Below are 21,949 nucleotides of genomic sequence, written 5' to 3'. Positions count from 1 at the left end.
AAGACTTGAATCTACAAATCCAAAAGGCTCAATTAACACCACGTAGAATAAACCCAAAGAGACGCACACCAACGCACACACTCCAACTTCTGAAAGGCAAAGGCAGGGGGACTCCTGAAGCAGCAGGAGGACTCCCGCCTGGAAGGGATCGCGTGAGGATGTGAGCCATTTCTCAGGCCTGAGGGGTGAAGGTGGATGCAGCCACGGAGAGGAAGACCCGGGGGTTTTATGTGATCCCGTGTCCTGCGGTGGATCCTGTATCCTATTCTGTGTCCTGACTGTGGTGCTGGTTAAACAGATCTTTACACGTGTTCCGACTCACCTAACAGTAACCAAATGAAAAGTCAATGTCATGCTCATAATTTTAAAAATTAAAAGAACTTGAAAAAGCTGGTCATGTTGATGTAAATGGCAAAATTGCAAGATGTGAGCACAGAGGGTAGGACACTCTCAGAAACCATCTTCCTCAGAGCCCCTCCTCTGAATCCTTTTGCTGTTTTTGTGTTAAATCCATTTTGCTCATTTTGCCCATTTTTTTTAACATGCAATGACCTCCACCTTCCCCAAATGCCTGTCAATATGAAGAAGTATGTTTAACTTGTTATATTTTTCTGCCTTAAGAAACATAAAGTATCTTTTCTTAACAAATGTCAAGTACAATATGCCTAAACATTTTCTTCAGTATTATAAAATAAAACCGTGTGAATAAAGCAACTTTTTTATAATTAATTTCTCATAATAAGTTCTCAAACATAATTTATATGAATATATTTGAAAATTATCTTAGATAAATATTGATCCCAAAAGTCATCATGTTTGGTCATTTTCAAGACCATATTTAAATTGGAAAGTGATTTACCAAAAAATATTTCTGTATCCTAGAGCTCTATTCTATTAAAAGTATTCTCCCATTAATATATTAAGTCATCTTGATTCTAAAGATTTCTTTGCTGAAATATCCATATTAAAATCAAAATGAAAAAACTTGAACAGACTGTGAACTGACTTCCTATAAGCAGAGCCACCGCAGTAAGTGAACACTTCTCCATCAAGAAAGGCCTTTGGGAGGGAATCATGCCCATTCTCTCTCCTCTAACGCATGCACATGACTTGTTTTAATGCAGCAATGCCAACAGAAGTATCACTGCCAAAAATGTACACAGGCCTAACAATAAGATTCTGATTAGTGTCACAAAAGATCAAAATATGTATCCATTATAAACTTATACAAGTTGATCTGCAATTAGAGTCTCCAAATATAAACCCCAGAATCTCAATGAGTAAATGAGTTCTCTAACTAGTACCCACTCATGTGTAAGTGAAGTCATTTCATCGTTGAAAAACTCAGCTGTTTTCTATCTATATGACCTCATTTATGTAGAAGGACCCTCAAAAACATATTCTCGAATGCACGTTTACCTAGAAGGTTAAAAGCAGGTAGGGGCGCCCTAACCGGTGTGGCTCAGTGGATAGAGCGTCGGCCTGCGGACTGAAGGGTCCCAGGTTCGATTCCAGTCAAGGACATGTACCTTGGCTGCGGGCACATCCCTAGTAGGGGGTGTGCAGGAGGCAGCTGATCGATGTTCCTCTTTCATCGATGTTTCTAACTCTCTATCCCTCTCCCTTCCTCTCTGTAAAAGAACAATAAAATATATATATATTTTTTAAAAAGCAGGTAGGGGTGATATTATACTACCAATTTAAGTAGACTATTTTAGAAATAAGAACATAGATTAATAAACCTAATTTTAAAATGCAACTAAGCTAGGACTTAATTCAACCTACCCAACTCTAAAATGTGTGTGTGTTTGTCAACAACACACTTACTATTTGGTGTCAACAAATAGTATCACAGATAACAAAACTAGAGAACTAGCTCAATAAAATGAGGCAGAGACCTCAAACCACTTAACGAAGACAAGGGTGCATTTTAGGTACTCTGCACACCTGGCCTCTTCTGTAAAATAAAAATATCACTCTTCCAAACCCAAAAACACATGTTTAAGAATTGTTTCTACTTTGAAAACAGGTATTTCTCTCAGCTCAGTAAGTAGAAAGTTAACTCCTTCTGTGTAGTAAAGTATTAAAAGCAAACATAAGTCAATGAGAGAGCCTACAACAAACCAATTATCTATATATATATATAAAAGGCTAATATGCTTCTATATATATATATATAAGGCTAATATGCTAAGTGTCTGTCAGACCAGTCGCTATGACACGCACTGACCACCAGGGGGCAGGCGCTCAACGCAGGAGTTGCTGAGCTGCAGTGACTCGGCAGTGGCAGTTCTCAGGTGCTGCACCCCAAAACCAGAGAAGAGGGAGCCCAATTCCTCGTGGGGCCACGCAATTCCACCTTCAGCCATGTGCTGTGTTGTTGCGGGGGCACTGTTGGCCCCGGATCTGGTTTCCTGCACACTTGCGTTTGCGTTCCACACCCTGTACGACAGCAACTTTGCAGAGTGCCCTCTTGCACTCCAGGACCCCTCAGGATGTCGGGAGACGGTTTCGGCCCAATCCCGGCAGGCCAGGCCAAGGGACCCCACCTGCCAGAGGGACCCCGCTCACTCCGCAGACAGCCTTGAGCCGCTGTGCCCTCCCAGGTACGGCCGGTGGGAGGGACTGCAGGAGGCTGGCTCCAGGGCATGTCGGCCCGTCTTGCCCAATCCTGCCCTGCCAGCCTCCTTCTAATTAATTTCCTTTCAATGTGCATGAATCCATGCACCGGGTCACAAATAAACTATAAAATACCCCTGACTCATGTCTTCCCAACTTCTACCTACAAAACCACGTGTAATGACATTTACATGATGCAGTTTCCAAAGACACACTGATGTGGGTGCTCATCCACCCAGAAGGGCCATCGTCCCGCTCACTCCACAGGCTGGTTCTTCTCCGACTGCCGCTGATGGACAGCCCCACCCAGAGCTGGGGCCGGGTCACAGAAGGTCCTTTCAGTGACACACAGCCCGCCCGCTTGGCACCCGCTGACCCATCTAGCAAAGAGCATCATTTAGAATCGGTACATACGTCCTTTCCGGTGCTCAACTAAGCCCACGGCCTGCTTTGCGGAACACTTGGCAAACCAATTGTCCCCCAGTAAGACAGTGACCTCATTAGTATGGACGAGTTTTCCTGGCATGAAGGCAAAAGGGCCAAATGGTACCTATTTAAAAAATAAAATAACAGCATTAAGAACACTGGAAAACACATTTTATGAAACACTAAGCATTAAAAGCTCTGCGTTGAGGTCTTTTTATCTGTACACTAAGGAAAATAAAATGTCAACGTCACAGAAATGTAACACTCTATTAAAGTTTCACCAGGAAAACCTATAGTTTGTTTTAGGTTAATAAATCAACAGGGGAAGACGGCACATTTACATACACCTCAGAGAAATCAGCATTGTCTCGAAGTCGTCATCCACCTGCTTTTTGTTCACTTATACTTTTTGTTCATTCATAAATCTAAATGAAACAAACTTTAATGAAATATTAATACCTTTCATTAAAAAAACAAAATTTCCAATAAAATAGTCATTTATTTTTGCAAAGCAGGAATGAATAAATAAGTAGCTTTAACAAATCTACAAAATGTATAAAATGTTTAGGCCAGTAGAACGGACAACAGCACACACAGTGCCTGGGCTGGTGTAATTAGGAACAGTGTTCATGAAGAACATCCATGCAATGACGGAATCTAATCCAGGGCTCGTGAACAGATGACTATGTCAATATGAAGATCATTTAAACAGAAACTAGGAGGACCTTTTTATATAAAATCAATGTTCTAGGGTTTAATTCTGTGAATTACGCAACAGTATGGCCTATTCCTGCTCTGGCTAACAGGAAGCGACTAAGTGTGATATTTCTGTCATCATTACAGTTTTCTGACATAGTAAACCTGCACACCAATTATGTCAAATTCTGAGCTCGCGTTTCTGCCATGTTTGTCACTGTGATGTGGCCATTTCATGTCAGTCTGGGGGAAGGGGAAGAAGAGAAGACCCACTATGACTACGATTGGTGTGAGTGTGAAGTGAAACAGACAGCCCCACGCTGCGGCCTCTGACGCAGGCCCTCGGCGAGGTCATCTGTGACCTGACGCCGCAGGCACAGGAACACCACCCCCTCCCAGGGTCGTGTCTCCACAAGAAACAAGGGTCCCGTAGGGGACACGCGACCCACCATGACGCTGTAGGACAGCTTGTCGGGCAGGGTGCCGAGCCGCTCCTGCAGGGCGCTGTAGTCGTCCTCCACCTGCTGCCTGTTGACAAAAACACCAAACCCTCCATCAACACACCCGTCGGCTCCTCTGCAGGCTCTGAAACCTCTCCGCGCGGCTAGTCAGAAACCTCGTTCTAGCCATCTGAAGACGGAAATGTTTTTTCATTTACAAATCCAGTTTTCACAAAGTTTCGCGATGGCATGACGCCGCGACACACTTCTCGGGAGGGCGCCGCCGGGGCTCTGGCCTCAGAAGAGGAGCACTCCCGTCCGGAGACTCGTGTCTCCTCTGGAGGAAGGTGCCAGAGCTGAGTGAAACCTGGCAGCTAAGGCAGACGGTGCTGCTGGAGGGAAACGGAAACTGAGAGGAAGGAAGGGGCTAGGGACGCTCCTGGGTGAGTGGACACTGGCTGCAGAGCAGAGACCACCAGTAAAATCTGATCGGGGCTCCCGTCCTCAGAAAGCTGGGGGCTGGAAAGTGGGGAGCCATGCCCCTCATCTAGGCGGCTCCTGTGATGAGGGGAGAGCCCACAGGGGCGGGAAGAAATCAGGCAGCGGTCAGCACAGGCAGCCCGCCGGCTCTGCATCTGCTTCTCGCTCCATCCAAACAGCTGCCTGGCAGTTCATGTCGACAACACGGATGGGACTTTGCAGGAGCAGAGATGGCCGCCGCCTCCACCTGGGAGCCCCTCGGGCCTACGCCCCCTGCAAGCACAGCCCTTCCCTGGAGATGAGGTTTCCTGAGGGTCCCCCCTAGGGTGCCGGCTGCAGGCAAAACCAGGGCACTGACGTGTTTTAAAGCAGAAGGTTCTGTCAACGTTTTAAAGTAACAAGCCTCACCAATTCAGCAAGCAATTTAAAAAGAACATGTAGATGCTGTCAGACTGAAATTGGGATAAACTGCCACGAACCATCGCTCTCGGATAATAAAAATGACTTCTACAAGCATCCGGCCTGCTTTCAGTTTACGCCTCGGCTCCGAGTCACCAGGGGCACAACCAATACCACCGCCGCGGCGAGTCCAGAGGACACGAGGGACTTCCCGTGTCTGCCACTCGCCCTGAGAACACTCCTGCAGTCAGTGTCACTCTTCAACGTTCTCCTCTCACGAAAGAGGAAGGAGGAAGATGAGGAACCACACACGTGAGAGAAACCAGGTCTCTCCTGTGAGACGTCCTTCTGGAACAGGCCTTGCTGACAGACTGCACAGCCAGCTGTGCCGTGCGGGGCTCCGGAGACGGGGCTGTGAGGGCAGGAAATGGGACAGCGAGTGTCTACGAGGCCGACTTGGTGCAAGGCCTGCGCGCCGTAGGCGCTTGTTAAACCTACTGTCCGCTAGCAGTTATGTTTTAGAAGAGTGATTTTGCAAATGCTCACACACTAACATTAGCTTAAATGCAAACGATTCCTGGGCAGCTTTGCAAGAAGCTGGTGAAAAACAGTTGTTTATAAGAATTGGGGGTAAAGGAGAGGAGGGAAGCTACACACCACTCTGACCCTGAAGCCCAGAATATTCACTCTGCCCTTTGCATGAACGAATCCTTCGAAAGTGCACAGACCAGCATGGTCAGTAGACATCACGTGCATTTTAAACGTCACCCTCTCTGCTCCTTCACTGCTTTGGTGTCACCACCGAGAACGGCTCGGCTGCACGGACTGTGCTGTAGATGAGGCTAACGCCCGGGTCAGCAGCGTGAGGAGCAGCCCGGCCTCCCTGGGGCCTCCTGCCTCCACACACAGTGCAAATCCGCTGCGATTCCTGCTCAGTGACCAACTGGTCAGGCCTCCAGGGCGGCCGCTCAGCCCGACAGCAGCATCCGACCGGCCCCTGGATCACGGCTGCGGCACGAAGGGAATGCAACACCCGAGAATGCCACCATGCTCCCAGACAGCACCCCGCTTCCGGGAGAAGACACCGGTTCCTGGCTTTTCATATAATAAGTTAGCAACTTCACTGGCCATTTAGATCCTAGCAATAGCAGGTCCTCATTTAAACCAGAAGGAAGTCTGCTTCCTGAGCCGTATCAGAACTGATTCAGAGGAAGAGGCACATTGAACGGGAAAGCAGTTCTGGGGCTTTTCATGAACAGACAAGGTTCCCTCTCGCTGGCAGAGAGACGCGGAGGTCCCCTAGCCACGCCTCTCTGCGTGGGGGGCTCTGTGAAGCTGGAGACCGAGTCTGAGTCCCATGGACCTGCCCCGAACTAAATGCCATGTCCGTCCGTCCTTGCTTGCCAGGCCTGTAGTGCCGGCAGCTACGGTGCTGCATCCAACTAGCCGAGCACGTGGCCACCGTCCACTCAGGCACCTCGTCCTGTGGGTGCGGCACGGGGTGCCGTGGACAGGAGGGCGTGCCCTCACCCTGAAGGAGCCTCCACCTCCGCAAGCACCAGCGCAGGTGGTGAGTGACACGAGGGTGCAAATCAGCGTCTGTTCTCACTGAATCCACCCTTTGCTAATTTCCTCATTTCCTGATAAAACCAACAGAGAAAGAAGCCAACACTAATAAGACTTCCCCTAGGAATCACTTATAAAACGGTAAATGGTTCACTTTGACCAAATTAGCAGGGCGGGCAGGGATGAGTTCTCTGGCCGGGGACCTGCACTCCGAGCTTTAACCTGACGGATGTGTGATGACAGGACACGAAGAGGCGCTGGGTTATTCACAGGTGGATCCACGCGGCGAGGCCGGGACCCGGAGCAGCAGTCGGAGTGCAGCGTGGAGGAGCAGAGCGCAGACTCCGCCCCCGGCCCTGCCTGCAGCCTAGTGCGCTGGAGCCAAACAGCATCTGACACACTAACCAGGAACCATTTCCTCGGAGGTCTCTCAGGCATGAAGAAAAAGCCTCTTAAAATAAATTTAAAATATTCTGTGCTTGATGGTGTCTGAGCAAGGATTCAGTCCCAGCACCGAGGGCGGTCAGCGCTCCTCACTCACCCTGCAGGCAGGAAGCAGGCGGCCTGCGGTCTCCCAGTCACCTCCCCGCACAGGGCACAGGGCACAGGGCACAGGGCACAGCGCCCAGCGCTGCACTGTGACTTCACACCTGAGTCAGCAGCTGGACCGCGGGCTCCGAGCTGGGCGTCCTCAGAGACAGAGAAGGGCTGTGCACCAAGCGCGCTATGAACTCGGGATCAGCACTGAGCAGACAGGACGGCTCCCACTGCAGCTGCTCAGAGGCTCAAACTTCAGGACACGTGCACCTTCCCGCCCTGACTTTCCAGCAGCTGATCCAATTATTATCCCAGTAGAAACATAAGAACTATTCCCAAGTAGAGCTATGATTAGTCTAGTTCAAAAATGTCTGTCTTCATAATATTAATGTTATTCTAACACTAAAGAAAAGACAGGAGAAAAGAAGGCCCTTAGAATAAACACAAATGGTGACACAACTTCAGGAAATCAGGGAACATGTAAGTCAGCAAACAGTGACAGACGATATAAACGAGCGGCCAAGGCACTCAACATGGAGAGCGCTAGCGGCATTCAGTCTCGGGCTCCCCAGACACAGGCACACGCTGCTTCAACGCAGACGGCGGCCGACAGGGTCTCAGAAAAGTGATAAAAGCGTCCTTCACTCACCAGTGCTGGATCCGCTCTCGGCAGCCGGTGACCACCTGTCATGGAAACAGATAACTCCTCATGAGAAACAGGGCATGGCACAGCTCAAAACCGCGTCGCCGCGAGCGGGCCTTACAGATTCCACAGCGCCTCCGGCCCCATCTGTACGTGTCACCCGCGCCGAGATGGGAGCGCTGGTTCCTGAGCAGCACACTCCATCACACCCTCTAATGCGGGCTGATAACCGCAGAACAAATTACAGCTCCCGCTCGGGCTCGGGGCGAAGCCCGCTGCACAGCAGTGAGATGACACACGATATAAGATAACTAGTATTTTGTACAATCTACAGACCTGCTTTCAATGTTACATATTTTGTAGGATACACAAATGTTACAAATAACAAAAAGGCTAATGTAACATCCACGTTTCATCAGTTTAAAAAAATGACAGTAGTGAAAATATTTTATTTTGTCAGTATATCTCCGAATGTTCTCACCTGTGATTTTTATTCTGACGCATTAAAAATGAGTTCAGTGATATCTTTCTACTACATTTTCAAAGGGAAATACTTGGGATAAAGAGATGCTCTGAACAGCCCATTTGTTCCCTCTGTGAATTATGATAAAAGTGTAAGCACCTCATAGCCAGTTGAGCCTATAATACGAAAACAGTAAAATTAATGACAAAAGTTGTTTGTTTCCCTCCGCGGTATTTCAGTAGATTCCCACAATGCTCAGAACACCAGTAAGAACACTAGCCAATAAAGGGGAAGACACTCACATGGCAATTGAAAAGCAACACTGTTTCCAAAGATTATTGATCACTTGCTTTTACATGGCCCATTAATAAACATCTTAAATAATAATTTCAAATGCTGTAGCACCATTTTAGAGACAAAGAAACTAAGGAATAAAAGCCAAAAGGCTCAATACAAAGCCACATGAAAAAAAAAATAGCAGAATTATCTGGGGTTTTGTTTTGTGTTTTTTTTTTTGAATCCTCACCTCAGGATATGTTTAGTTTTTTTTAATTATTGGTTTTTTGGTGTTTTTTTTTTAGTGAAAGGAAGGAAGGGGAAGGGGGTGGGAGAGAGGGAGGGAGGGAGGGAGAGAAACATCCATCAGTTGCCTCCTACATGCACCCCAACCAGGATAGCACCCACAAGCTAAGTATGTGCCCCGACTGGTACGAAGCCACAACCGTGGTGTATGGGACGATGCTTCAACCAACTGAGCACCGGCCAGGGCGAGGTATCTGGTTTGACACCCGCTGCGCTGGCTCACTGTTCTGAACACCGATAACTGTCTGTCTGTCTGCTTAATGTTTTACCCAGAAATCATAAGGGGGTGGGGCTGTCACTAAATCTCTCTAACATTTACTAGTAATTCCTGAAATAACTGTCCTCCTTCGGGACATGTTAAATACGAGGGCAGGAATCCTGCACCGAATGCATGCTGGGATCAGACCCCCAACCACACCCCATTCACTCAGCATAGGGGGTCCGCTGTGGGAGGAGGAGCTCGGAGGATCACTCCGAGCCGCACTGAGCAGCGGTGCTGACATTGCCTACCGGGCACCTAGAAGGGCCGGCCGCAGCGACACCAGTCCACCTGCTGTCTCTGATCTGGCCGTCGCTGTGAAAGACACAAACAGAACTCCGTGTCAATTGAAAAGAACACCTCTGCCTGGAACCCTTCTGATGAAGCTCCTACTGAACAGCCCGTGAAGAGATGAGACCCCGCTGCAGCCGACGCCGGGCTCCACGCATGAGGTGAGCCGGCAGCACCCGAGCAGGGCTTCATTAACCTCCACGCGGAACCTGCCGCGGCTGCATATTAACTAGTTACATATTCATAATCACCTACATTATTTAAAGGGCCTTCGATGAAATGTTCTCTGCAATATCCATTAGTGACGGTGTGAAAGGTCACAGAAGATAGTCTACGGAAGGCTTCCAGGAAGGCTTTTAATTAGTAAATATGTAAATTTGGCACATCCGCTTTTTATGCTTAAAAAGCAAGTCCGCGGTAGGATGGCCCGTCTTCCTGCCGTTGCCCCCCCTGCTCCCCACCAGGTCCCAGCTACCCTGCCCCAGCCCGCCCCTCCCCTGGTCCCTTCTCTTTCCTAAAAATAGTTTCCCAGGAACAGATTTCAAGGATACAACAACAAATCTATTTCGTCATTTACAAGGGAAACTTTCACTGCCAAAAAGACTGTCTTACACTGACGTGTCTACTGGCTACCGGTAGGGTTCAGAACAGAGGCTGCGGCTGGGCGCCATCCAAATACAGGCCAGATATTTTGAGAACCAAAGAAATAAAGGAAAAGGTGAAGGAGGCCCGCACGGACACAGCTCCCAGGGCACGTCCACGGTTCTCTCTGCCACAGGACTCAGTCCATGACTTCCGACAACACCTGAACCCAGGCAGTTGTGCTTACATTGTGGGATATCTGTAGTTTTCCTCGTCACAGCAAGTTGCTGTTTTTGTTAATTTAGTAAATTTCTACAATGTAAATGTGAAGGAAAATTTTAGAAGGAAGAAAATCTTGATTCAAACTTGAGTCTACCTGGGTTAAAAAACAAACCTGTCTCACTTTTCTGTGAAGTTAAATAATTCCAAATAATCTTATTCCCTCTGAAAATGAACTGATTAATTCCTTTAACTATTAATAAAGTGACCAGAAGATAGTGAGCCTGGTTCTATAAACAACCCTTGGGGAAAAACAAGAAACATTTCGTTACTTTGTGGTCCTTCACACAAGCTTTTTTTAAAAAGTAAGATGGCTATCGAAGAACGAGGAACTGAGCCAATTCCAGCTTTCTAAGTTAAACCTGCCAAAACATGAAACTGTTGCTCCTGAAGAAAGAAAATCTTATTGAACGGGCACATTTTTAGAAAAAGAACTGGTCAGCAGGCTTCAATAATTAAAATAGCTGACCCAGTCAGTTCTGTGATATAAAGGCACTTACAGCCAGGATTGTAAATAAAATACGTCCGCAGTGGACGGAAGCAGAGCACTAAGTCCAGTCCAGGGGTCGGCCAGGACACTCTCTCTCTAAGAGTCTTTGCCGACACCCCAGTCGTCGGTCACATGGCACCTGCCCTACCTACCCCAAGAGTAAGATAACAGAGTTTCGCCAAGACGGCCCCTCACAAACCAGCTGCGAGCAGTTGTCAGGAGGCCTCGTCCTCTCCTGACGAGCGGGCACCTGTGTTCAGCAGTGAAGTCACGCGCCCAGTGACAGCTGCCAAGAACCGCTAAAAGGGAAACGGTTTTAAACCCGGTCTCCCAAGTCCCAAAGCCCACACTCACTGCGTGGGACGGCGTCCACAGGAAAGCAGCTGTGTGCATCCTCTCTCTCTCTCTCTCTCTCTCTCTGTCTCGGCTGCTGCTCCTGCCCTCCCTCCGTAAGCCCACAGTCACAGTAATGCAGTAAAAGCAAGAAAGCTTAAATCCACCAATAACAGTCCTTCCTTCTTCCAATGCTTCACCCAGCTCATGGCCCTCAGGTCAAGCAACTAAGTATGAAAAGCACACGCCCCAGGCCCAGTGCGTGTGCGTGTGCGTGTGTGTGTGCGCGCGTGCGTGCGTGCTAGAGGAAGAGGGCAGGGGGCTGGCCTGTAGTCACCATCACATCGCATCGTATGTTTGAGGCACTAACCGAGTTACATGTCCAGGATGACAATGACACACGGCCCAGCCAACAAACTGGTTTTCCTTTACGTCGGGGTCCCGCTGACATAGAGGCACATTCTGCTACGAAGGGCTAAGTGATATGTGATCGGTTTTAAGTCAACAAAGCCTACGGGACGCAGGAGTAAGAACGCCTTTGCTCCCACCTTAGGAAGGCAGGCAGGCCTGGCCTCCCGTGTGTAAGTCTCCACTCATTCCCCTTGCGCTCCTGACGCTGGTGACAGTCCGCCAGGGGCATCAGCCGTGTGTCCCCTTGGGAAATCTGAGCCACATTCCAAGTGGCCTGGAGAAGAAGCCGGAGGACGGGGCGCTGTGCCTCAGTGGCTCGGAACCGCGCCCTTCACTCCTCACGTCTCCCTACACTGCACTCCGGGTCCCTCCTGCAACGGCCGCGGGGAGAGCCCTCGGACTGCCCAGGCACAGCTCCGAGGGCCGTGCCTCTCCTGCCGGCTGCCCGCGGACTGCCCAGGCACCGCTCCGAGGGCCGTGCCTCTCCTGCCGGCTGCCATCGGCCACGTCCACATGCTGGGTTTCAGTGCCCGAGTCAGAAAGGAAAAGGGCCTGGAGGCTACGCTGACGGAGCTGACAGCTCCTTAACGGCTGAACTGAACTGAACGTTAGTAAAGGACGTTCTGTCGATTAAGTGAGTAGGTGCACACATGTGGTCACACAGCACCTAAGACGTGCGCGCCAACAAATCAGTAAAACACTGCATGTCTCTTAGGGAGCCAGCCTTCTCTGTAAAGAAGGAGGAACTGACTACAGGTTCCTACCAGAAAAAAAATTCAACACGAGCACTAAACTGCAATGCATTGGGGTTCTGTGTAACGCTTGTAAACAACTTCACTTTCTAAATATCCTAAAAGGCAAAAACACCAAAGCTGCTACCAAAAGTTAACTTCAATTATATAGAGCCACTCGCCAAAACACTTGGAGGTTTTTTGTTTTTTTTTAAATGTATGTTTTATTGATTTTCTACAGAGAGGAAGGGAGAGGGATAGAGGGCCAGAAACATCGATGAGAGAGAAACATTGATCAGCCGCCTCCTGCACGCCCCCCACTGGGGATGCGCCCGCAACCAAGGTACATGCCCTTGACCAGAATCAAACCTGGGACCCTTGAGTCCGCAGGCTGACGCTCCATCCACTGAGCCAAACCGGTTTCGGCTTTTCAATCAGACACAGATGACAGGTGAGCCAGCCGTCCCACTTCTGGGTATCTTCCCCAAAGAAGTCAAAGCAGGACTGCGAGAGCTGCAGGTCAAGGTCACGGCAGCATTATTCATAACAGTCAAAATAAGGAAGCAACCCTCGTCCACCGATGGATGAATGAATAGCCAAATGTGGCATATCCATACAACGGAGTATTATTCAGTCTACAAAAGGGAACCCTGCCCTAACCGGTTTCTCTCTCATTGATGTTTCTAACTCTGTCCCTCTCCCTTCCTCTCTGTAAAAAATCAATAAAATATATTTTTTAAAAAAAACAAAAAAGAGGAACCCTGATATACGTAGTCTGTGATATGAATAAACATTGAAGACGTTACGCTAAGTGCAATAAGCCAGTCTCAAAAGGACAAATGCTGTATGATGCCACTTATGTGAGACGTCTACAGCCAGACTCACAGAGACAGAGACGGAAAGTAAATTGGCAGCTGCTGAGGGGAGGCGGGGGGTAGGGGCAGGGGAGGGGAGGGAGAGGGGGAATTGATTCATGTGTAGTTTCAGTTTCCCAAGATTAAAAAAAAAAAGTTCTGGAGATGGATGGTGGTAAAATCAATAAAGGCATGCCGAAACCGGTTTGGCTCAGTGGATAGAGCGTCGGCCTGCAGACTGAAAGGTCCCAGGTTCGATTCCGGTCAAGGGCATGTGCCTGAGTTGTGGGCACATCCCCAGTGGGGGGTGTGCAGGAGGCAGCTGATCGATGTTTCTCTCTCATCGATGTTTCTAACTCTCTATCTCTCTCCCTTCCTCTCTGTAGAAAATCAATAAAATATAAAAAAAAAAAAAAAAAAAAATAAAAAAAAAAAAATAAAGGCATATCCTTGGGTGAGGATTTTTTAAAATTTTTTTAAAAAGCTATGAAAAAAAGGGTAGCTATATTTCGGGTCTCCTGTCCTGAAGCAGACCCTTTCAAATACAGTCTAGCCCAAGCATGTCAAACTCATGGCCCACAACGAATATTTTTGCAGCCCAGCCAACGTAAGTCTGTAAGAAACGTTTTAATAAAAATTTCATAACTTAATTTTTACAATATCCTGTTATACATCATTATTAATAATGAACTACAAGGTTCGCTAATGACTGATGACTATAATCCTGTTGCATTCATTTCCCTTACTCGCAGGTGCACCACTTCTCTCCACTAATACTAGCAGCGAATATTTTAGCAGCATCGTTAGTCTTGTACTAACTTGTTTGGTGTGCACAACAGGAAATATTTCGCTTTCGGAAAACAAGAAAAAATAGGTTTAACTTTGCAAAAAACATCAGCTATTGGTCTTTCGGCTAGAAGAACCAAGGAAGGTGTGGCATTTTGGAGCTGGTACTTCAAGGACAGCTAAGATTTCAAAGTCCCGAGTCCGGCTGAAGTGGGGGTTGAATGAAGAACTCCATACAGGGGGATAAAATGAACAATGGCCCACACGCTAACTAAAAACCTAGACTGTGCTAGCAGACTGAGACCCAGAGAGGACAACGGAGAACATTCCCATTTTAACGTGTCACGAGTTTACAGAATAGGAAAGCAGTGAAAGCTGGTGTGGTAAGTTTACTCATTTGTGCCGCAAACATTTCTTGGGGGTCCAACATGTGCCAGGTACCTGTGCCAGCAAACAGGTAAGAGGTTAAAAATGGCAGCCCTAGCTGGTTTGGCTCAGTGGATAGAGCCTCGGCCTGCGGACTGAAGGGTCTCGGGTTCGATTCCGGTAAACACGCCGGTTGCGGGCTTGATCCACAGTAGGGAGCATGCAGGAGGCAGCCGATCAATGATTCTCTCTCATCATTGATGTTTCTATCTCCGCCTCTCCCTTTCTCTCTGAAATCAATAAAAATATATTTTAAAAAATTAAAATTAAAAAAAGAAAAATAGGTTTACTTGCATTATGCTTATTAATTTACAGTTATTCAGTGTCTGGTAAGTTAATGTTCAAGAAAAAATATTAATTTTTATTAAAATGTTCTATTATTTTGTTAACGATGACTCATTTACTTCAGCCCTTTGTATTCAGCATGTCTCTATCGAAATAAACCTACGTTTCTATGAAAATTGAAGTTTTTGTAGCCCACATAAACTTCAACCTTGTTTATTTGGCCGGTGTTAGCCTTTGAGTTTGACATGCTAGCCTATTTACAGAGACCTTATCACGGCCTGGGAGTTCCTGAACCTACAGTGACAGACACGCACATGCTTACTGTACTTGCTTATTGATCAACAAGACACAGGAGAGGAGCCGGGCAGAGTGGTGTCCACTGAGGACAGCTACTCAGTCCCAGGACTGGGCCTGAAAGGCAGTTTCCAAAAGCAACTGGACACCACCCCGAGGGCTGTTCCGAGCACCCCCTGCATCCCCCGCACTTCAGCCACACTGGCATCAGAGTAAGACCAGCGTGCCCCAGGGGAGGGGACACCTCGAGAGCACTGGGCACACCTCTATGACCGAGGCCAAAGGGATTCTGGGAGCACCACCATCCAAGGTCTGCCTCGCATTTGCTAAAAGAACGAACAAAAACGTAAAGTTTTGCCAAAAATGAACAAACGGGTTTCAAAAAGAACCGTCTCTTCTTTCTTCTTTTTCTCTTCAAAAAAAAAAAAAAAATTAAGATCCATGGACCTGCAACTTAAAACATGCCAAACCTGCTGCATGTTTAAACCCTCATCTCGAAAAAAGCCCAGTCTAAAACCTGACGGTTGTGTACAGCGGCGATTTTCAGCCGTTTTCACCTCATATGCACTGACGCTGGAATTCTGCTCACACCAGAAAACACAGTGCACTGTGTGCCGACCCGGCCCAAGATAAAGGTACGATCTTGTTTCATTCGTTCTAGACGCTCCCGCTGTGCTGGCTGCTGTCACTGCATTACTTGGCAATCCAAGCGCCCCTGACTGAACAGCCAGGTGTTGCACGTTTTTAACGTCCTCGCGGCACACCCTTTGCAAACCGCTGGTCTGCGGCGTTAAGGACAGGTGCACGGATGCCGAGGCAGCAGCACCGGGCGGGGGAGACCGCAGGCAGCTGGGGGCCGGCGAAGCAGCGCCGCTCTAGGCCCTGGGAGCACCCGTGTATCTTTGCAGACCTGTGTCCGAGCGGGTTTTATGCAGAAAAGCTCAACAGAGAAGGTGAGCGGCCCCCTCGGTGAGTTTGCAACAACTTCCTCTCCCTCGGAACCGGATGCTCTCTCCCAACCGGACCGGGACCTGGTCAGCAAATTACACGCTGCTTTTCCACGTCGGAGTCTCAGGCTCTCGGGAGAGCGCGTGGCACAGAATTCAAAGAGCTGGACACGGGGACGCTGGCGCCGCCGGTGGGGCTCCGGGGTGGGGATCCATCCGACCTGCGAACCAGGCCGGGTCCGAGTCCCCATCGGGGCGCGGGCTCCATCCCCCGTGGGGGCGCGCAGGAGGCAGCGATGGGTGATGCTCTCATCGCTGATGTTTCTCTCTCGCTCCCTTACTCTCCCTACAATGCAATTTTTTAAAAACACATAATTATTTTTAAAACAAAAAACAAAAAACAGTCAGGCTGTCCGTCCTCAGCGGGTGCAGGTCTTCCGTCAGTCCCGTTCGGGGATGCAGGGCTTCCGTCCCTCTTCGCCGGGCACCGCTCCTTCCGTGGCGGCGGCGGGGAGAACGGAGCCTCCACTCCGACCGGCCCCGCACCTGGTCCACGGCAGCGCCGCGGGCACAGCCCGGCCCCCACTTCCGCCGGCCCCGCCCCCCGCCCCCTCCCCTCGGGGGTCAAAGGGCGGCGGACAAAAGACAACAAGAGCACGTGACAAAAGTTTCTCTGTCACTTTCCGTCTCCCTCGGCCCGGAGGCCGCTCGCGTCCCGGACGCGGGGTCGGGGCGGGGCGGGCCGGGCCCGGTCGGCGGGGCTGGGCCGGGGGCCGGGGGTCGGGGGTCGGGGGTCAGGGGTCGGGGACGGGAGGGAGGGGAGCGGGCGCCCCCACAGCCCGGCGGACGCGCGGGCCGGGCCGCGGCCTGTTACCTTTTCCTGCTCCTGGCGGAGCCGCGCTACCTCCGGGGCCCGCAGCGGGGCCGGGGCCGGGGCCGAGGCGGCGGCGAGGAGCGCGGGGTCCGGCGGGGCCTCCATGGCGGCGCCCGGGGCCTCAGCGAGGCGAACGAGTCCTAAACAAGTGTTTATGGAGGCGGCGTGGCCGGCGGCTGCCCGGCGCCCGCGTGCTCGGCCGCATGCACCGCGCGCCCCGCGCTGAGGAGGCCGCGCCCGCCCGCTGCTCCGCCGCCCGCGCCCCGGCTGCCCGCCGCCGCATCTCACACGCGCATGCCGCCGCCGCCGCCGCCGCCCGGAGCTGCAGGCCGCCGGGGAGGGACGCGGAGCTGTCCGGGCCGCGCCGAGCGAGCGAGCGGACGTCCAGAGGCGGCGACTCCCGCTGGCCCCGCCCCCGCCCCGCGCGGCACGCCGGGAAGCGCGCCGGCCCCGCCCTCGCCCCGCCCCCTCGGTCACGTGGTGCGCCGGCTGCGGCCGGGCTGCGCCGAACCTGGGAAGCTCTCCCTGCTCATCCCTCTCCGCGCCCGGGCGGGTTCCCGGGCCGCCGCACAGACCTAGCCTCGGGCCCACGTCGCTCCCCGGGCCCGGGCGTTCGGTGCTGCACCCGGCGGCCGGAGCTGAGCCCAGGCGCGCGAGCGGCCAGCCATTCACTGGCAGCAAGTCCAGATCGTGCCTGTGCCTGTGGCGGGAATGCGGAGGCGCGATCACCGTTGCATGTGTACCGGGGACGGCAGTCCTCCTCCAGGGCGTCCCGCGGCCAACGCCTCTGCACCGCTCGGGCCTCCGTTTCGGTAACCAGGCTCTGCCCGCCGGCGGGTCGGTGGTGGAGAAGCCACCTGGGAACCGGGAGGTCACGGTCGGGGCACGTGCCCGGGTTGCAAGGCTCGATCCCCAGCAGGGGGCGTGCAACGCATGATTCTCTCTTCCTCCCTCTGAAATCAATAAAAATGTTAATAAGTAAATAACCAGGCTTCCCTGCTCGTCTGTCCATAGAAGCCCCTCCCCTCTCCTCGGGCACCACCAGCACCGCTCTTCCTCCCTGTTCTTCGCGGTAGAACAGCGCAGTAGGGACTGACATGTCCACCGCTCAGCTTCAACGACGGCCCACGCATGACCGACTTCTTGCAGCAGCCTCCCCGTCCAGCTATTTTGAAGCAAATGCTCTACTTTGTATCATTCCGCTGGTAGCTACGTCAGCATACGTCTCTAAAGGTAAATACTTTTTTTGTAAAAATATAACCAGAGTCTCATTAGCAAACCTAAGAAAAACCGCTACAATGATTCCTCTGGTGTAGTGCGGTAAGAATGTTTAACGTGAGACCTGCCTTCTTGACAGACTGAAGGGCACAATGTTGTTAACTACGTCACACAACAGGCCTCCAGAACTTCCCTAGCGTAATCGAAACGTTGTACCTGGCGAGTAGCCGCTCCCCCCTCTCCTCCCCACGCCCCTCTTCCCCACCCCCATCCCCGCCGCCCCTGACATATGTGACCACTGGGTGAACCTTGAGGACGTCATGTGATGTCACAGAAGGACACATACTGCATGATCCTACTTACATGAGGAATCCGAAGTAGTCAGACTCAGAGGAGCAGAGATTAACAAATAATAATAATAATAAATCCTTAATATCATCCAATATCCAGTGAGGTTTCAGATTTTGTGGAATTTGTTTAAGTCCTGGGCCCGCCTCCACACCTGCTGAACGGTGGCGTCTGTATTTTGACAGCTGGTGGGCGGTGCTTCCCGCGGGCCGGGGAACCTGGCCTGTCCAGCAGCCTCAGCCGGACCCCTCGCCAGTGATGGGGCTGCATGAGGCACAGTGGTGATGGTAGGATGCCTTCCTTCACAACTGCTTGGCTCTTAGTGGAGGTAAAACTTGAATGTATTTTCCACTAAAATGAATTATTAAAACATTCACATAAGGCCTGCCCGGCGTGGCTCAGGGGTTGAGTGTCAGGAGGTTACGGTTCCGTTCCAGATCAGGGCACAGGCCGGGGTTGCAGCCTCGATCCCCAGTGAGGGGGCGTGCAGGAGGCAGCCGATCCATGGTTCTCTCTCATCATGGATGTTTCTCTCTCTCCCTCCCTCTCCCTTCCTCTCTGAAATCAATAAAAAACATTATTAAAAATATATACATATATATATATAGCTGTGAACCTAAACCTGCTCTAAAAATCTATAATAATAAAAGTGTAATATGCTAATTAGACTGGACATCCTTCCCGATGAACCTGGGGCTGTGAGGGAAGCCTGGGTCCAGGCTGCCAGAGGGAAGCCAGTGCCGGCAGCCGGGGGAAGGAAGGCCTACTCTTGCACGAATTTCGTGCATCGGGCCTCTAGTTATCTTAATAAAAATAAATGTGCAGTGGGTGGTGGGGGAGGGCCAATGGCGTGCGTGGTCCCGGCCCAGCCCCAAGCGCAGCAGGGGAGACAGCGCCCTAAGGAGCCGCTGGGAGAAGCAAGCAGGTGCCTTCCCACTGCACAGAGAGGCCCGACTCCCACCGCACCCGGCCTCCCTCTGGCCAGGCCGCCTGGGGCGAGTGCCCAGCGCTGTGCCAGGTGTGCCAGGTCCCGTTGCTGACCGCGTCTCTCCTCCTCTTGAGAACCATAGTATTCTTTTTCCATTACCTGATCCTAATCACACCAAGATCTCTCTCTTTTGTAACCTCTGGCATAGAAACCGACCCACCCCATGCCCTTTCGGAGGGAGCGGTGGCAGCCTGATGGGTCACGCGTCCCCGCGCAGATCTCCCAGCAGCGCCCTCACATTTCTCTAATTTGTCTTTCTGGCTCCAGCTTCGCTCTCCTCAAGGACACGAGTGGCCAGCGGTCCCATGGTGCATCGTTTACACGCCAGCTGGGGCTCCGGGGTCACTGCCATCTGCTCTCTGGAGGAAACCAGGCTGATGACCACCTGGCCAGCTGCATGTGTGACGGACCGGGGGCCCTCCCAGCCCTGAGGTGGGGGGTGTCCTGGCCATCACGGCATCTGTACCAGAGATCATCATGATGTAGCAGCCACCGTGGGGCCTGAGGGATTTCTTCCCCTGACCGCCCTCCCACTCCTCCTGCCTGGGCCGGGCCTGTGCTGAGGCCTGGAGCTCACAGGAGCGCTCATCCAGGCGGGAAGAATCCCGTTTGAGAGATGACACAAGCAAGCCGCCCACATGGGGACACCCAGGCATCCAGAGAGGTGAGTCACCGCCCTCCCAGGTCATGTTTAGGGACCACCCGTTTTTCCCTTTTTTAAAAAAATACATTTTATTGATTTTAGAGAAAGGAAGGGAGAGGGATAGAGAAATAGAAACATCAATGAGAGACATCAATCAGCTGCCTCCTGCACGCCCCCTACCGGGGATGAAGCCCGCAACCCAGGCATGAGCCCTGACTGGGAATCGAACCCTGGACCTCCTGGCTCATGGGTCAACACTCAACCCCTAAGCTACACCCGCCGGGCAATTTTTTCTCCTCCTTTTTTAATTGACAAGTAATATATGAGCTGCACCTTAAGGTACTCTTTCTTTCTTTGTGGCTTGCTTCTTTTTCCAAGTGAAAATCATCTTTTTTCTTTTTAAAGTACAAGATCATACATTTTCACAAAAATAAAAACACATATAGCAAAGCAGAAAGAGTGTAAGGAAATCCACACTCCACTCACCCGGGAGGAGAAGGTTGTCCTCTCTGTGTAGGCCCTTGATGTCACTTTATTTCATTCATTTTTCAAAGGCGTTGTGAGCTGTTACTATGTGCCCCATGTTAGAAACAGAGTCATCAGCATAGGGCTCCTGCCCTAAAAGACATCAACCCGTGGCGACAGGAACTAGGCAGGCAATCGTACTCAAAGATTTACGGTATATACGGTACCACGCACGCCGATACATTCTTTACAACCAATGCAGTCACACCATGAATGCTAGATACCTGGGTTTTTGGCCTAATATCTCAAGGGGAGGGGGGATCATGTCAACAGATTCATTTCAGAACAACAGAACCAGAGTCTAGAACGCAGCCAACGAGAACCTGTGCGAGGAAAGCCAAGCCATTTCGCTGACGATCCCGCAAGGAGCTCTAAAAACCACGACGCAGATCCCAGGCGATGACTCGGCTGCCAGACCGCGATTCTCTACAAACGGATGAATCCCCGTCCTTGATGCGACCCCCAACCACGTCCAGGTACTCGGTGATGAACCTGTTAATGTTCTCAAGTCCATCTGAAGTGTAAATGCCAAGGATAAAGCACGTGCGTAAAGAATCCCTGCCTGCGAATCCCTGCGAATCCCTGCGAATCCCCGGCTACGGCTGAGGACGCCGCTGGCAAACAGCGCGGTGTTGACATAAGGCTGAGAGGCCCGCGAGGTGCGGCAGGAACTCTAGAAACTACCTGAAATAATAAAATAAAGTAAGATGACATAGCATTTGAAATGAAAGAGGGGGGAGTGATGGAGTGTTTATTTCATAAACGCCGCTGGAATAATTACCCATTGTTTTGGCAAAAAGAATCATATGCCCAACTCCAAATAATCACCCCAAACTAATGTCTGCCGGCGTGGCTCAGGGGTTGAGCATCGACCTATGAACCAGGAGGTCACGGTTTGATTCCGGGTCAGGGCACAGGCCCCGGTTGTGGCTCCATCCCTGGTGTGGTGTGTGTGTGTGTGTGTGTGTTGGGGGGGAGGGGAGGGAAGGGGGGTGGCCTTCCCCTCCCTTCCTCTCTCTGTAATCAATAAAAACATTTTTAAAAAGACTCAAAACAATACAAAGTATTATAAACACAACAGAAGCGCATACGCTAGAGTTCTTAAGTGCTTTGGGGACGGGAAGAGCATTCTTAGGCAAATCTAGCCATAAAGAAACAAATGAGCCGGCTCCGCTGCACTTAGCTTCTCTCGCCAGACAACGTTGTTTTTTAAGCCTCAGAATAAAAACACCTGCAATATGTTTAAAGGGGGAAAGCTTAGCAGGTAGAATGTATGAGCATCTCCTGCAAACAATCGGGAACGACGAAGGACTTGTTCTAAAGGGCACGAAGGCGAGGACGGCGCAGTGCAGAGGAGAGATCTGAGGAGCCGGTGCGTACATGGAAAACCATCAAACCTCTGACGCTGGGAGACGCACCCGAACCGACGGTATGTTTTATTTATTGCGTCGATGAACATTAAATAGTTTAACCTCTCGTTTTGGAAACTGGGAAGAAAAACATGTTTGTAGCCCTAAACTGCGGTAGGAGGTGA

At 50.8% G+C, this 21,949-nt stretch overlaps 1 protein-coding gene and 1 long non-coding RNA gene across 3 annotated transcripts in view; one reads left to right on the top strand and one right to left on the bottom strand.

Annotated features, from left to right (window-relative positions):
• The window catches only part of URI1 (URI1 prefoldin like chaperone), a 29,524-nt gene extending 12,627 nt beyond the window's left edge, over nucleotides 1–16,897 (bottom strand). Inside the window, exons 1-4 of one of the 2 annotated variants that reach the window (XM_070398879.1) lie at nucleotides 16,694–16,897; nucleotides 7,813–7,847; nucleotides 4,191–4,269; nucleotides 3,034–3,169 (exon numbers count right to left, since the gene is read on the bottom strand). In XM_070398879.1, coding sequence (XP_070254980.1) covers nucleotides 3,034–3,169; nucleotides 4,191–4,269; nucleotides 7,813–7,847; nucleotides 16,694–16,798 — 355 coding nt within the window. In that variant the 5' untranslated portion in view covers nucleotides 16,799–16,897. The remainder of the gene's footprint in view (nucleotides 1–3,033; nucleotides 3,170–4,190; nucleotides 4,270–7,812; nucleotides 7,848–16,693) is intronic. The other variant, XM_070398878.1, reaches the window with a different exon arrangement.
• Nucleotides 16,898–17,212: 315 nt separating this feature from the next.
• LOC138996688 (uncharacterized) lies at nucleotides 17,213–21,375 on the top strand. The gene is made up of 3 exons (XR_011468844.1): nucleotides 17,213–17,505; nucleotides 17,708–17,926; nucleotides 19,515–21,375. It is a non-coding gene; the product is annotated as an uncharacterized lncRNA (long non-coding RNA).
• Nucleotides 21,376–21,949: the final 574 nt, after the last annotated feature.

Source organism: Myotis yumanensis, unplaced genomic scaffold, assembly GCF_028538775.1.
Source record: "Myotis yumanensis isolate MYYU_CA2020_CCGP unplaced genomic scaffold, mMyoYum1.0.hap1 SCAF_18, whole genome shotgun sequence".
In the NCBI taxonomy this organism is placed as follows: domain Eukaryota; kingdom Metazoa; phylum Chordata; class Mammalia; order Chiroptera; family Vespertilionidae; genus Myotis; species Myotis yumanensis.
Note: the sequence above shows the minus strand (reverse complement) of the source record. Positions and strands in the feature narration are given on the sequence as shown.